At 36.8% G+C, this 17,684-nt stretch overlaps 1 protein-coding gene across 1 annotated transcript in view; it reads right to left on the reverse strand.

Moving 5' to 3' along the window:
* Window positions 1-17,684, reverse strand: part of HIBCH (3-hydroxyisobutyryl-CoA hydrolase) — a 38,975-nt gene that overhangs the window by 5,484 nt on the left and 15,807 nt on the right. The window contains exons 7-13 of the mRNA XM_066322525.1: window positions 14,852-14,930; window positions 10,470-10,615; window positions 9,756-9,842; window positions 8,473-8,531; window positions 7,632-7,713; window positions 2,663-2,782; window positions 1,496-1,529 (exon numbers count right to left, since the gene is read on the reverse strand). Coding sequence (XP_066178622.1) covers window positions 1,496-1,529; window positions 2,663-2,782; window positions 7,632-7,713; window positions 8,473-8,531; window positions 9,756-9,842; window positions 10,470-10,615; window positions 14,852-14,930 — 607 coding nt within the window. The remainder of the gene's footprint in view (window positions 1-1,495; window positions 1,530-2,662; window positions 2,783-7,631; window positions 7,714-8,472; window positions 8,532-9,755; window positions 9,843-10,469; window positions 10,616-14,851; window positions 14,931-17,684) is intronic.

Consider the following 17,684-nt stretch of genomic DNA (forward strand, 5'->3'; position numbering starts at 1 on the left):
AATTAAACTAAACTACAAAAGTGATCCTGAGTCAGATTCTACACTGCTCTGCAACAAGAGAAACAATGCTAAGACTGAAAATCTGACTAGATCAATGCAGTAAGCAGAGAACAGAAGTGCTTCAAATTATTATTATAAGCAATCCCCTCAGTGCAGCTGGATCTTTGGTGGATTGCTTTTTTTCCTTCCCCTGATAAAGTTAAACTTTTGCTACATCATCCTGTATAAAGAGAAGCTTCCCAACTGCTGTTCTTGCAGCCTCTCTCTTTACAAGCAGTTTGTGTATTTCCTGGCCATACTGACAAGAGATTTGCTTTTGTACTGTACTGCAGTCCCAGATGGTTTCATGACCTTGTGCCTTGCAAGGAGAAATTCAGTTGGTGTTCCTCTGACTCTCAGACTTGGAGTTTGTCACTTCCTGAATAACTACATTTCAGCAGCTCATTTGCTGATTTAGAATGTAACCCAGGAACAGTATTTTTAAGATATCCTTGTCCCCATTACCAACATAATGAAAACCACTTCTCAACATGTGTAGTAAATTCTTCAAAGAAGTGTCTGCTAATAAGTGCTAATGACTAATTAATTAATATCATAAACCTTCCCTATGCTGTATGAATAAATTTGCATCTCTCACCCCAGGCTGTCTTTAATACAGTATTACTAATAGCAGACACTCCAACTAAAATCCATTCCTCAAGTGGATTTTAAACTGCTTTATAAAGACAGGTACAGAACAATAAGGAGGAGGTGATAATACTTAAGCATGTAATGGTGTGAATTAAAAGTCCAACCTAAAGTTTTCCATCCAAATGCCTTGTACTGTAAGCTCCTTGGAAAAAGACATGCCTGTGCTTTATTTCATCTCGTGATGAACAGTGCATAAATAATTGCTACAGCTCCTAACAGATGTGACTTTGGGTTTGACAAACTGCACAGTGAATCAGCAGCAGGATCAAGGACAGACTTGAAGTCTGTCCCCTGGATGAACTTGCTGAGCCATTGTTCTACTTTCACCCACTACCTCTCTTGACCAATGCCTTAAAATGCTGAATCAGTTCATGTTAAGTTTACATATATATTCTTTTAGTAGTAAGACACTTCCATTCTTAGATATTCTGGACATGGGTGAAAGTAAGTCTTTGGCCAACAGTTTTTCTATACAGTTGTTCTTAATTTTGAGTCTTAAAGCATTGTGTAGCTGGCTGAACCAGCCCTGCAGCAACTGTCAGTGTTAAATGTGAAATGGTGGAACCAGGTGGATAAATAATGTTAGGGAACTGAGATTACACAAAGGAAACAACATGGCTCTTGTGCTTTGGAACGGTGATAAATTTTGGCCACACAGAAGCTCAGTAAGTAAAACCTATGAAAAACTGGGAAGTTTTCTCTGGGCTGTTGCTGCATGCACTTGGTAGTGATTTCCAAAGAAGCACCACAATTGTGCATTTGTGTGCTGTTAAGCTTGAGGAGTGTTTCTGGTGTGGATACTTACCTGCTCGAACCCCTTCATAGAAGTCATGGCCTTTCTGAAAGATTATAAAGGAAAAAATAAACTGTAATGTGGCATATTCTATTTATCCCATCTTTCCCTATCCCATTTCTGGTTGAAATGCAAGTTCTCAAGATTCAGTTAAATCCCACTTGTACTGTTCTTTTCTAGGCCTACTTTGTCTTTACTTATTAAAGAGCTCTGTATCTTCTTGCTTGAATGCAGCCACATCTCTTAAAATCAGCCTGTTGACCTGTAGCTGATCAGGGGCTGTGCCACAGTCCAAGTTCTGTGTAACACCTCAGATCTTTTTCTAAAAGATGGGGCTAAGGTGTGTAGTATCAGAAATACTACTGAGAAAGGCCAGTATTCAGGAATTGTGATGTATTCTGCATACTTGGAACACTTAGCACTTAAATAGAATCCTGTAAACATTCAATTCTTGTTTAATAAAGGTAAATGTAATACTTAAATCCCTAAGCATGCTTCATTAGTAATGGAGCCACAATCCTAGTTTTAGTCAGAATTAAGACAGATTTTTCACTTCTTTAAGTATTTACTTTAACCATTACAAATCATTTAATCAGACCTATAAAAACCTGATTTTAGAATGTGACAAAGCTAATAAGAAGGATGCCATGGGGAACCCTGCAAGGCATTTGATCAGGTAGTTCAGTTAGCAGCTCTGCTCCACTGGAAGGATCACTTTCTCATATGCTATCCAAGTACTCAGCACTTAGTACAAATAGCACTAAAATCCCTTGCTGTGATAAATTTTTCATAGACAACACTCTCGAAAGGCAGTGATAAACAACTATTTGCACCCTGCTGCTGGGAACTGAGGCACTGAGGACTAAGTAATTTAAATGGAAAACCTGTTCAAGAACACCAGTTTTAAAATTACAACCCAAATATGAAACATTATATATATTAATGTTTTCATGCCTTTTTAACAGAAGTCTTCTACTGAAGATATGACCATCATTAATGTGTCCTCTGCATTCTCTATAACATGAAACTAGAAAAAGCAGCAGCCTCACAATCACACAGAGATGATATTGAAAATTAAAACCTATAAACTCCTGATGGAACCTACACAAGATTCTTAGTCTCTGATGAACTGTTCCCCCTGTGTGGCTGGAAAGGGCCAAGGAGCTCAGCTCTGCTCACCATGCATGCTTGGCTCAGTCTGTATTCCATCTGGAGCACCTCTTGTAAGCTCATGGAAGCTCCTTCTCTGAGCTGTCTGAGAGTCAGCTTCAAAGACGTAGGTGACATCTTATTAATAGTCTGGGGAAGACATTAACATTATTTTTATTTTCTTCAATGTGGACACTTTTGCAAGTCTGTCTTTTGTACGTTTAAAACTTTAAGTCAATGAAGGCTCTCTTCTCCCTGAGCTCCCTCTGTGTCACCTATTCCTCCTGCTCCCTCCCACCAAGTTGTCACATTAAATGAACTTTGCTGTGTAAGATTTGATCAGCAAGGTCTCTGGGATGTGTGCCATCACTTGTGGAAAGCCTAGAACTCCTAAGGTCCCATCATTTAAGATCAAATTACTACTAGCTAGAGAAATTGAAGTAGTTTGAAAGACATTTTCAAGAAGAATCTTTTGATAAATGAAGGCAAGTGTTACAAGCAATTATACTTTGTTTTTAAACATTATATATATATACTGTGAATTGATCTTAGATGTACTGATTTTGTAGGTGATAATAATATTGCTTAGCATTTAAGTTTTATTTGGTACAACAGAGTAGTAAGGTAATAATAGAGATATTGGCAACAGATTTCAGATTGTTTGTTTCATGATCATTTGCAAAGAAGAAAATTGTGCAAGAAAATATATCATAAACCAAACATTTATCCAGGCCTCTTGTCTGAGACCAGCAGATACTGAAGTCATTTTGCCCCATGTTACTCTGCTGATAGGAAGCTTGGAGGTCTTGCCTTATTACTTCTTTTGACAGAAGTACAGGATATAAATATTGAGCCACAGATAGGATTCTTTCAAAGCACACAAACAAATGCTGTAAATCTGGCTCCCAGGAGTATCCTTTGGTGAACAGCATGCCAGTAAACAGTAGAGGAAAGTGGGGAGAAAGACAAAATCCTAGTCAAGTAAAAAGAACTGAGCTTTAAAGCTTCATGGGGTTCTGGGGAAAAGGACCTAAATCTTATTGTTGTTATCATTTTCTTACTCTAAACATGATCCTCCTTTCTCTGTAAACCCCCCAAAAAAGATGTGTATCATTCATGCTACAATAGACATTTCCTGATAATTAGGGCATTTTTACCACTATTAAAAAGCAGCAGATGGTAAGATTTGCCTCTTTGCATTATTTTCATTGTGGACATTAGGCTCCTTACCAGAGTCTGAAATGGCAGGTTGCCAATCATCAGCAGCCACATTTTTTCTAGCTCCCAATTACTCTTCATCCCTACAGACACCAGCTGATACAGCAGTGACCTATTTTGCCTAGTTAAGCTGGAAAACATGTGATTCCTATACAGGCAGGAGTCTGTGGAATTGTGCCTTCAAAGCACTGGTTCTGTCGTTCTGTAACTTGCATGTAATCACCATGCTTGAGAGAGGCTGGCAAAGAATGAGCCAACAGTGGCTCCAAGTGCCAACAGTTCCTGAGTTCTGGTCAAGCTTTCCAACAATGAGCTGCCTTTCAGCAGATTAAGAAGTCTCCTGTACCTCTAACTCTATCACTCTGTACGTCCCAGATGGGCAGCAGCTCGTAACTGGACCCCTTATTTCCTGTAAGATGCTCTTGCTGGCCTTACCTTTCAACTGGACCTTTCCTCCTTTGGGTTTCACATTCTGTCATTTAGATTAGGAAGTCTTTGCTCAGACCAGGTTAAATGCTAAGCATGGTATAGCCAGGAGTGAAATGATCATGGCAAGTTCTGGTCAAAGCAAGCACTGGAATGGGGAAGGACTGGAAACAGCACTTAAGGCAGCTGCTAGATGCACTAGACTGGTTATCTTGGCATATCAGTGAGGCTGAAGGTGGAGGAGGTACTGACATAAATCAAGCTGGAGGAAGAGGAACACGGCAGGAAAATGGGTAGGTGTAATTGCAGAAAAATGAGTCACCAGTGTAGCTATAAATAAATTCTCTGTACAAAGAGGAGGGGATTGGTGCTAGGGAACAAGCCTGAAAAAGAGACAGGATAGGCTGAAGTGGGGAGTACTAAAATGCTAAAAAGTCTTCATAGAAGTATTTGACATCTATTCCACTGATCTTTCAAACAGTCTTGATTTTGACACAATGCTCTCAAAAGCTCTTAAGCTGAATTTGCAGTAGACTGAACATTAATAAAATGCTAACAGAAGGTGACTGAATTAAGTGGCACTGACACAGTGGATTCCCTTGCAAGTGTAAAAGTGGGAATAATGACTTTCTTTCACTTAAAACCCCCCAAACCTCCAGAGGTCCAGTGCATCACTCCTCTTGCAATAAACGAAGACATTAATCTCTTACTTTCTGAGCTACCAATGCATTTGTTAAACCACAGGGAACAATGGGCCTGGAGGAGCTCTGACAATGTATGAGGAGTATCTAGCCAAAGCTACACAGGAAAGATGCCCAAGGACAGAACATCACTCTCAGTGGTCAGCCAAGAGAGTTTCAGAATGCTGCTTTGAATCCAACACTACCATGGCTTCATTCCTGCACTCCACCTCACCCATTCGTTGTACACACATTAAAATTTCAGGAGCTATTACGCGCATCTCAGCCTGATCAGTAGATCTGGTGTCTTGTATCCTTAGTCTGCAGTGTCCTGCACACTACATTGGCACTCATTCAGTAACAATAAAGGATTTTAAACCATAAAGTGTCAGTGCTCAGAAGGTGCACTGTCCTGCCAAAAACCTCTAAGAAAGCATTATGTGAAAACCAAGTCAAGTATCTGGTGCTTTTCAGGTTTTGATCTCACAGATTTATTTCACCCCACTAGAAATGGTACACCTGCCCCTCAGATTAAAGCTTTTTGGCTCATATAAATCCTGAAAACAAAGCAGTGCTGCAAAGTTAATGGCTTGAAAACTACTGAGTTCAAAGTGTTAGTTCTCTGGCTCTCTACCTGTTTGTAGTGGGGTTCAAAGGGTGTAAATCATGAAGTCATTCTCAAGTAGAATTTTAACAACTTTATCTTCTTCTTCATGCAGTATTTCAGTATCAGATATGTGACAGCCTGCCAAGCAGGCATGTTTTGAAAATACAAAGCAGGAGTACAGTAGGTCAAAGAGAACAGGGCACTTGGGATAACATGGCTCACAGCATACTTGGATTATTGCAGAACCAGGAGTTCCATTTTATTAACCTTGTTGATCCAAGGTACAAGGTGGATGTATCAAGGGGTACCTCCAAATTAGGATATTTGTATTAAACTTTCAGGTAGGGCTTATTCCATAAGCTTACTTATACCTATAATAAATACAGGGATAAACAAGGACAATGATCATAGCCATTGTTGTTACTGAATCAGCTGATATGGTATTTATCAGTTGGAATTGCTGGTGTTCCTGTACCTGGACATTAAAGTGAAAGCTTGGTTTCTCTTGCCTAATCCTACTGCTCAGCACAGCATGTCTGCTGTCAGAAACTCCTCTGAAATGTATTTGTTCACACTAAAGTCTTACATCTGCTAGAAAAATGTGAGATTTGTTTCACGGGGGTTTTCCCATGAATTTTTGCATGGACTGAAGCAACTCATACTAACACAGTCACATCTCTTGAACAGAACAGGCAATTGTTCTGAAATTCTGGTCAACTCCAAGGACATTCATTTATGAATCACATGAAAGAAAAAAGTTGTTATAAAGTCCTATTAAAGACATGAGATAAGAGAACTGAAGAAGCAACAAAATAGCCGTTTTGTTGTTGTTTAGGAATTTAAAAAACCAGTTACACAAAACCATAACTTTGAAGTAGATTACCTAATTTACTCATCAATAGATGACTTCTTTTTAAGTTCTGAATTAAAACTGTTAAATAAATGTACTATCATAAACAATAAGGAAAAAGAACAAGTAATTGTTGGTTGGTTTCAACATCGACTGAACCTAACTAATACAACACGAACAGATAAAATTTTTATTCTGGCACCAACTCCTTTGACTCATTTATCCAATGAAACTTGAATACTAGGGAAAAAAATCAGCTTTCTCTTTTATTCAATTTTGCTTTTATAAGACATATGCTAAGCTTCTTGCAACGTACTAGATGTGCTGGTTGGCACAAAGATAATCTTAAAACTTCCTTTCTCAAAAACTGTTTGATAGTTCCAGTGACAATGTGTTACATTTTAATTATTTTTTTTTTTTAAAGTGACAGGGTGCCTAATGTGAATACTACTTTATGAAATTCCTTCTGCTCATATCAAAGTCAGAGATGATGGATGTTTTATTTTACTATGAAAGGAGGATTTCTTCTGTGAGCCGTAACTAAAGTTAAAACAACCATTTTGTTGGAGAAATGCTTCAGCTCTATCCAGTTGGAATATTTCACTAGCTCCAAACCAAACTTTTACAAGGCACTTGAACACAGATACTTCAAAGGAAATAAGAAAATACACACATTATTTATAAATTAATGAAAGTTGCTTCTTGCTTTTGAGGCTGAAGTATGAATTATGTGTGTAGCATTGCTGCATGTTTTTTGAGTAGCGACTACATCCAACACTCAGAAATGCATTAGAAAGATCAAAAAAATACTTTGTGATTATAAATTTTTTGCTGTTTACCCAAATAAGATATCTGGAATAGAAGAAAAACAGTAACATTGTTCTGGCACTGTTTTATTCCAAGCCTTGGCAATAAAATGAGAAGCTATAAAGGGAACACTTGTTCCCAACAACCCCCTGGCTGTGGGGAGGGGAAAAGATAAAGGAGTTTGGTTTTTTACTGAATTACAGTTTTATGCACCATATATGGTGCTCACATTGTGTGATTTTAGAGGAATAGCCTTGTCTGAGTAGAACTACTGAGAATCCCTCAGGACTATGTGTGAGAACCTGAGGCTCTCAGTCCAAAGCCCTATAGGGTAACAAAAGTCTTCCCTATGGTAAGAAACCATAAAGCCAGACCTAAAATCTCTAACAAAAGTGACATGGAAGGCTTTACCTCTAGCTGCTTCATGGCAAAAGGAGAACCATCTTGCTTTAATTTCTTCACAATTTCTTCCATACTATTTGCTGAAAAAAGACTAGAAGAAAAAAAAATCAGTAAATAAGCTGCTTCAGTCTCCCTCTTACCTTTGAAAGGTCAGTAATACTGATGCTAGAAACAGAGCATAACCAGCTGATTTGGCTTTTCTTAGCCATGTCTTCCATGTTGTTCCCTTTAAATAACCCAGGCATCTCCTTTTCCTTTTACAAATCTCTAGTGTTTCAAGAAACCTTACTAACAAACTCTGGTATTTATCTATAAACTTCCATTACTACCATCAGTCTTAGCTATATTTTTATTACACAGCAGATCTTTAGCTGTTAGCTCCATTCTACTGGTTTAGTGTCAGCATCTTTTATCTCTAAATGTGGTTAATGCCATCCTTTTTCTGGAGTTTTAGCTCTTTCTTATCACTCTCACTTATTTCTCCTTCCCTTTCTGATACACAGAAGTTCCAAGTTATCACAGAAATGGCCTTAACCCAATGAGTACTGTAAATGTGTTAGGTAACATCTCCTATTCAATGGAACAGTTATTCTCAAAAATTCCCATCCAATATCTACAGAAAATGTTCATTTTCATGTGCCACAGGCTACAAATCTGGCTGCTTTGTCCAAGTATTTAGCTTACTGATGAGTGGAATATTTAATGAGCTTCAGCTAAAGCTCCCTAAAGACAAAACGTTACTTAAACTTGGAGGTAATTTCTCTGACCTTAACTGTGAAATACTGTTACTAGATTTAACTTCGTGTTCTCTACCCACAAGAATAAAAAGTTTTAAAAGATTGCTGAATACCTGTTAATCTTCTCCATATGTTCATCAAGTACAAACGCCTTTTCTTGATCAATTGTGCACTATTTAAAAAGCAAATACATCTTTTACTTGGTTATTTTATCAAGTGTATCAGTACCAAAAAATTTCAGTGACTCATGTTCCAGAAATACCATACCATAAATGAACACCTAAAATTCATAAGACAGTGCAATTTTTAATGAATTACAATTTTCAGTGTGTATATATGAGCTTGTCACTATCCTGTGAATGTTGAAGATGTTGCCTCATACTGCAGTGCTTGCTCTGAGTTATGTATGCATATTTGTCTGGGTCGTTATCTTGTACACAAGTAATTCTGATTATTCTATCAAAACACTTCTGTGCAATGCACTAAGAAAGTCAGTGTAGATAAATTACTCAAAAATCAAGAGACTGTTTTAAAAAAAAGTCCTCTCATTTTCTTTAAAAATATATGGGCTGCCTGTGTTTAGGCTTTTTTAATTTCCACTAAAAAAAAAAAAGGCATTTCTCTTCCTTCTCTTTTCTATGTCATTTAACAAAATTTTATTTAGACATACAAAGTGTGTGATAGATCCATGGGCCTTCTGTGGGAAGGCTGTCAAATGTTTCACATCTTCTGGCATTAAGGGGTTTGGGGCATCAGCAGATGTTTCAGGAACAGCAGCTGAAGCTGAAAAAGGTTCCCTGGCATTTCAGCTCTGATAACTAAAAATACACAGGTTCCTTTTCCATTCAGCGTCATCTTGTAAAGTGGGATACTGCAACATATAATCACTCCTATTTCACAGTGTTCTGTTTTGTCAAAATAATCAGTACTATGATGTAAATTAGCTTATCCCATTTATTTTTCCAATTAATCTTATTTATGAACTTAGTAATTACAAAACAGAAATAACAAGAGTAGACACAGCTCATTTTAAAGCTGAACAACAGCAGAGTAATAGACTGACTAACACTGAATACTGGTTTGACTCTGGAAGTTTTCTTTCTTTTGAAAGAGAACTGCAACGCACATCAAAAGTTAAAATAGACACTGATTGTAAAGGCAAAACCTTTTATTTTCATGCCCATTGTTACATGAGGCAAACAAAAGTGTTATGGATAGAGTGCAAACAGTTTTGAAACTCATTATTTTCCACCATAAAAAGAAGATAATCAGTAGCATGAAAAAAAGAATGGCTACATATAATTACATATAATTAACAATTTATATACTATATTATATATTTATATAATATACATATAATTAACATTTTTGCTTGATTTCAGTAATTTCAGATTACCTTCATGTGGTAAGAGTTCAATAAATCTGCAATTTTTTCTTTTGAAGGAGATTTCAGTGCTATCAGGTCTTTCTCCAAGGCAGGTAGCTATTAAAAATAAGATTTAATTACAAGTAAGTAAAATAAAGCATTACTACTTGGGTTATTACTATAGCAATAGTAGGATATAGATACAAAAACACTCCCTCATCCTCCCCAGCTTTCTGACACACCTTAAAGAATTACAAAGCAAACAACGCAAGTAGACAGTTCATGTGTCAGTGCTGAACCCCCCAAATTTAATTTTGTCTGCAGTGACCAGCAAAGAACTGTTTCCCAAGGAGTGGGAACCAGGCTGCACCAGTCTGAGAGGAAAGAACATTTTAATGGGGTGTTACCTTTAATGGGGTATTATCTCCAGTTTCCTACACTGTTGTCTAAAGTGTACAATTTTTTTAAGCAACTTCATTCTGCTGAGTAGATCATGTTCTTCCAACAGTGGGATTGTAAAAACAGCACCATTTGCTCCTTCCTTCAAGCAAAGCTGTCACCAGCTGGCAAGTGTTAGAAGGACAGCTTGAGAGTGTCTCACCAGCCTTGTTTGCAGGGCATGGCCAGCTAATGTAAGGGCACCTCTGCAGACAGCTACATTGGTACCAGGGTATTGGGGTGCTAAAACCCCAAAGCTCTCCTTGGCTGTGGGCTGTGCCCTGGCCAGCACTGTTGGCACGTTACCTTTTCGGACTCTACAAAATGCGTGGCGATGCCAACTTTGAGCACATCTCTTCCTTTCAGCCTGCATCCTGTCAGCGCCAGGTAATAGCCAATCTTTCCTGAGAGCCTTGGCAAGAAATACCCTCCACCTACATCAGGGAAAAGGCCTGGAATAAACAACACAAAACAAAAGTGAAGGGAGGAGATCTTCTACCAATCATCAGTAGCATCATTTTTTTCTTGTCTCATTTTCACCTTCCTTACATAGGCACAGCAACCTTGTCTAAATTTCTCCTTGACTTGGCTTGACATTTCTGGCATCAACACCCTTCCTAAAAGAAAACTCTTGAACACTTTCCAAATTTCATCCTTTCCACTGCCACATACTTTGCAAACATATACCAACCAATAATATTTATTCTATTTGCCAACAACTCGAGACAATTTTAGGTGCTTGAAAAATCAAGTATGTTCTCAGCAAAGAAACAAAAGGGACACGAGGAATTGTGAAATAATCTGTGCAAGCTTAAACTGGATGCTGCTTTTTCACTGAAATCTTTTATTATGATAAAAATATTAAACACTGATGAAGTGTCTCTTTTGCACCACTTGGTTTGAACAAATGCTGGGCCTGAGAATTCAATAATAGATCAACAATATTGCCAGGGTCTTCCTGAAGGTGGAGGCACAAGATGCTGACTTAGTATACTTGGCTCTTTGACAGTACTGTGACTAAGCTAATTTTTTTTTTAAAAATCAAACTCTCCAGTTTAGTAAATGTCTTATATACTTTTTAAAATCTACAGATTAGGGTAATTTTTTTAAAAAAAATACAAAGCTATGACTAGAATTTAAAATACTTTTAAAAGTTGTATTGGAAAGTATCTACCTTCTGTTATGTACACTGATCACACACAAAAAAATTCAGATATCTTTTTAAATGTACTTAAACTTTAGAAAACTTTAGCTTAGCTGTATTGATTTCAGAAATCTGAATGCATAGAAGCAGGGTCCAGTTACCACCTTGAAATCATGGCCATGGTGCATTCATGAAACTGAAAAGTTTTTTAAAGAAATGAGAGGTGTGGTGGGTTTTTTCCCACTTTCAGAGACTGAATCATGAAAACCAATGAAAAAGAAAGGCAATAAGAAACTCAGAAGACACTTGCCAAAGAAGAGATATTAACTGGGAAAATTCAGATAAGGAATATAAGGTACATAAGGAGTTTAATTTGGGTTCTGATAGAAGATGGTGATTTTTCACTCACAAGTAATTGCTTTTGTTCACAAGAGTCAGTGTGTGTATTATAGAAAGACCCTATTCCGAGTATTTTGAGACATGGGAAATTAGTGGTCCCTGAACAGTCTTTCCTCTTGGATGGAGTAAGGGGAGGTTTCTTTCACACAGCTGCTCTTCAGTGTTTCCCTGTTCATAATCTTAATATCTAACCCATCTCAGCTTCTCCTTTGGCTCCCTCTTGGTATTCTTTGTGTTCTGCTGCTTCTAATACACCAAAAGGTTGGGTTTAGGAGTCACTTCCTATCAGTTGCAGCTATAGTATTCTACTGCCACTGATGTGTGTGCAGTCAATAATTGATTTATTCCTCATCCCCCAGGCTACTGAGACATACAACTCTTCTCCTGAAATACTGAATGCCTTGCTGACACCCTTTAAAAACCCTAAGCTGTATTAACTCTAATTCATCACTTACCACCTTTTTCATCTGCACTCACATTCTCAAATAGTCTATTCTACATTTTACCTTCTCAGCTTGAGCTATCATAACAGTGATGCCAAGACTTCCATTTAGTTTCACGTTTCTATTCATCTGTCTCCCCTTGGATATACTTCTACTGAAAAAAACCCCATCAAAACCCAAACCCAACCTCATTTAAAAGTAAAACACATCTTAAAAATGCCCTCCAAAGCAAAAAGGCAATTACATTATTCTCTTCATCCACCAGAACAACAACAGCAACAGCATTTTTTCTTTTTGCTGTAGTTAAAGTAATACTGATACTGGAGTACTGCTCTCCCCATGTTCTAGCACGTTTCCAGAGGAAAAACATCTTTCTATTGAGATCCATGGTATCCTTCCACTTGGCAATGCACAGGAAATCAGTTCTAAATAAACTGTGAAGTTGATTAGCTTAAGTAGCTTTAGAGGCAAATAAACCTAAATTGAATGAAGGTATATTTAATTAAGGCATTTACAGACAGGATTAGTGAAGGTCTACCTAATCCACTTTAAACTTACTTGGTTGCATAGTCTGCTATAGCTTCTGCTGTATCCTTTTCAATGTTCCTGTCTTCCTTTTTCTCTAATAATTTTACTCCTCGTGTCCATGTTCTACATATTGCTCTTCTCTCAGTAATGCTTCCTTTCTCTCTCTCTCTCTCTGTCTATATTTATACATATATATATATAAAGAGCAGAAATCCCTTTGCTGCTGGGGTTCTCTTGAAGTATTCCATACCTGATTTTTGGTTTTTTTGTTAGCATTTAGCAATCATTTCTCAATTTCTAGTGAAGTAAGAGCTGTGTTACTGCTCGGCCATGAGCCCATGCCTGTCATGCCTGTAGTGCTGACTTGCAGTCTGTGCTCTGACACAGGTGCAACATGCTCTGCCGTAATCCCAAAGGTGCAATTCTGCATTTGCCGAGCAGAAGAAAGGCAGTGCTGCTACATTCTTACCTTGTCTGGCAGAGGGGGTTGGGAATTTATTACTATCGACTTCCAGAAGGCTAAAACCTTAGCAGGGATATGCAAGAAAGTATCCATTATTGGTGTAACATCACCTCAAAGCTCATACCTTATACTTTCACCCTCTGTTCTCCCCACTTTCCTGCTTCTGTGCTGCTTTGCAGTGCTTTACCTTATCTATGTCAAACTCCTACAGTCTAGAACTGCCTTTTCTTTCTATTTGCTAAGTGGCATATTTATCTGTATCCTTTTATTTATGATGGTGTACAAATGCAGAATAATTGTGTGAAAATGGAGCAGCTGAATGAATGCTTTGTTTTCATTTCACAGCAAAGGCGTCATGCCTACTGAAATAAGTGAGCACACAAAAACCCCCACAATTAATACAGTATCTACAGAGCTAGACATTTTAAACACACCCCACAGAGATCAAAACAGCTAAGCCTTTAAATCCAAACAGATTTCAGTGGTTTTACTTCTAAGTGATCCCAAAAAGGGTTTAATTACTTTCTTTCCTAAGCAAGTTCTAAGCTTTTCCTTCACATCTTACCAATCTATTTTTGTTTAAACAAGTCAACATGAAAAATCTGTGTAAAGTACATAGTTCTTGTTATTATAAAACTACTCATATCCTTACTTCTGAAGAAGAAAGTGAAGGTACTTTTATTAGTAGTATAATTTCATATACCAATGAAGCTCTGTTTAGTTAAAAAAAAATACAAATTGTTTACTTCAAATGGTTTTCATATACAACAACTGATTAAAAACTTCAGAGCTTAGAAAACTCATGCTGTATTAAAGCTTAAGTTTAGTTTACGAAGTTTTTCTTCAGCAATAAAAAATACTTGGAGGGCCGAAGTAGGTTTTAGTTTTTTCATCCCAACTTTACTTGTTCCAAAAAATTACATAACATTTATCTGCTAGCAGAAATTGCTCTAGTATTTTTTCAGGAATTAAAATGGTCGAGCTAGCTTGTATTTGGGTGGTTTATTATGCTTTATTGTGCTTGGCAATTGAATCAGGAGAGTTCCCTTTAATCTGACCTATTTTTCTTGAGCCATACCTGTATCTTTATGTAGCTCTGGGTTACATTTCTTTTTTGTACCTCTCAGAATTGAGAAAGAAACTATAGGATCAAATATTAGAAAACACAAGGTGCATGTTGCTGTTTAAAACAAAAAAAGGTGACACTGAAGAAAGACACTGTCATCTTGCCCAGCAACAATCTGTGCACCACTGCAATGGGTCTAGATTAATAGTCTACAAGAAAAGCTGGAATTCCAAAATCTGTCCCATTAACGTGGCAGAGCAGCTTGTAGTACACCCAGTTTGACTCATACCGAGTTCCCAAGGTAAAGCTGGTGTACCTGCACTGGGAGCTTCCAACTTTATCTGCCTCCATCTGGAGCAAGACATAGTTCTTTATAAAAAAGTTTTATCCTGATAGCCTTTGTGTCACTCTACACAATGAAGAGTTTCAATGATCAACTCCCAGAACACAGATAAGTGTCTGATAATTTAACAAAAATACTTTCCATATATGGTAAAAAAACCCACCTTCCACATATGGTCATCTCCAATTTCCTTTTAAAATTGCTTTCCTTACCTCCAAAGCATTCAAAGACATTTCACCCTGATTACACCAACAGTGAAACCCCAAACACCTTAACACATGATAATCTGTTCAAACACTTACCTATTGCCGTTTCTGGCATGGCAAAAACAGTCTTTTCTGTAGCAACTCGAAAATGTCCATGGACTGAGACACCAACTCCCTATACAAAGGACACAGTTATAAAATTACTGGTAAAGATAACCATAACCACAATCCGATGTAACTACCTCTTGCTTTGCTTTGCAATTTAAATAATATTAAATTTACCATGTGCAGCTCAACAAAATATTAAAAGGCCTTTTATGGTTCAAATGCTAATAAAGCATCATATTATCTTCATGATTTGTCTATGCTTTGAAAGATGGGTGAGTCACGCAGAGAATAACTTCAAAATACCGTGAGTGACCCTGTTATCTCCATTGGATAACTATCATGGGAGTTGACATCCTTTTGCTAATGTTACTCCATCTATAATTTTTGCACCTACTTCAAATCACCAACAAAGTAAAGCCAATACTTTTGGAAAATATATAAATTTCACAAAGCTGTCATCCTAATATGTTCAAAAGAAATAATAATTAACTGTTCCTCTAATGTGATAATTACCTACACTATAAACACAGAAGTATTTCAAGCAGAAAAAGCCTTTGGCATTACTGATTAAAATTCAAAATACACTGTTAGAAACTCCCTTTTTATCCTAGGCACTTGTGTTCACCAAGTCAGTAATGGTATTCACATTTCTAAGTATTTAGCACTCTTCTCTAGCAGCCTGTCCTGATGAAACACTTCCCCCAAAATCAAAAGAGTTTCTGGTGTTGCCTATGCCATATTTTCTGATTCAAGTAGTAAGCAGCAGAAAGGCCCAATAAAAAAAAATCACACAAAATAAATTTGATTTAGATAAATCTTCAAGAGTTAAACTAACAAAACAAAAATGGTTATCTGAAGAAGTTACTACTACTTAGTAATAATATTTGAAGTCATCCAAGAATATTCAGATTATAGGGCACAACCACAACATACATGCTGAGGTCTCACTTCTCAAAGCTTACCTACATGACACTTGTCAGTAGAAATGTGTTTGCTCCTGTCTGGAGACAACTCTGCTGAATACTTCACAAGTAGATATTTCACACAAACGTTTTCTCTTTCATCTTTTCCACCATTTCAGTTTACTTCTGTTCCTCACCATTAATTATCCCTTTGCTCAGTCCTTCCAGCCATCCATGTTTTATGTTAAAACTAAGGTATCTTAAAAATCATTGGCCAAAAGAAGTCAGGGTCTGATAAGGAGGATATAAGGGATTTTAGATAGTATTTTGAATTCTTTAAATATTAGAAAAAGGGCACTTTACCCAACTAAGGCTATCAGTCTTCACAAGTATCTTCACAGTACTTCATACTTCCCATCAAAACCAGTGGGATTAATTGGGTGATATTCCCTTGGACAAGCAGAATGTATTTGACAAGTTTTTAAGGAGAGAGTAGAACTTCTTTTCCTTTTGCTTACCTGCAGAAATCTTTGATTGGGTTTTATGTCAAGAATTTTTAAAAGCTCTCTCAATTTAATATGAATTAAATTTCCTCTCATCCTTCCCTGGCCCCTCTTACAGTTCTGCCCAAGAAGAAACTAATTTATTCCATTAGGGTGATACACAATAAATCTGAAAATGTTTTCAAGTTTCTTCTGTAAAATGACTATCTGCCACTCTTGGGTTTTAATATAGATGTATGAAGGTTTTAAGATTCTAGTTTAATTTCCTGTGAAATGAACCCATAGGGTAAAGGACTATCAAACTCGATTTTATATTCAGGACCTTAGCCAAATGTATTCACATGAAGCTCTGCTGTTCCAAGGAAGTGAATGGCATTTGAGCAAACATCTGAATTTTATTTGCACAGGGTAAAACCTTATGTTTCACCCCTTATCTGTCCTTTGGCCCTTTGTCTGAGCACTGGGCAGATCTCATCTGAGCAGCAGCAATGGGCCTGTATTTAGGTGTCCTGAAAATGCAAAGCTCTCTGCAAAGCTGTGTTCACTCATAAAGCAGTTCCAGAATTCTTAAATTAAATAGAAACATGACTTCATCACTTCCAACTTTTTTAATGTCATAATAGCATATTTTCACTGCATTAAGTAAAGCCTGCTGTTATTTTTATGCATGTTGAAAAATTATTATCATCTTTCTCTGAAGATAATGAAACAAAAATCATGCCCATTTTGGTCTTTCTAATGCTTAAATTCATATTTTCTAATCCCATATCCAAAAATACAAACACCACCTATCTCAAAGCATTTTTTCTGGCTTGTTTTCTAGACAATCAGAATTTTGTTTAAGGACTCAAATTTTTGGCTTGAATTTTAAGTACCAAAGATTCGAGTGTGAATTCCATGAAGGGAGCTTCTCTTCCAAGCTGCTTCTTTTTTTAGAGTGATAAAAATAAATGTTGAGTTTCAATAATAGAAAGTTGAAAGATGTAATTTTCTTTTGAAAGAAATAATTAAATCAGATTTCACTCTCTCAAGTGCTTAAGCCATAATTGGATTTGTTTTCTAGACAGCCTTAAGAGTTTTTTATCATAGATAACAGCCTCATTTCAGACGTATATTTAAAATACTAAAACTATGTTTTTCTTTTTATTCATTACAAAAAAGTGGTGCAAATATGCTCTTGCTTCTTTGAAGATCATTTCTAAATAATCCAACATTAAGATAAAATTTGGAGAGAAAAATCAGTTAATGATACAAATCCCAGTAATTTCTTTACTGGTGTTCAAATGTTGTTTTTTTCATTATTATTTTTTTTATTTTATTTTTAACTGCCCAAATGGTTAATACATCAGTGCATATTTAACCTTCTAGATCTAACACAGAGGACAGATACTCAGTAGTGTAATATATCCTGTGTAA

Source organism: Sylvia atricapilla, chromosome 7, assembly GCF_009819655.1.
Source record: "Sylvia atricapilla isolate bSylAtr1 chromosome 7, bSylAtr1.pri, whole genome shotgun sequence".
NCBI classification, from domain to species: domain Eukaryota; kingdom Metazoa; phylum Chordata; class Aves; order Passeriformes; family Sylviidae; genus Sylvia; species Sylvia atricapilla.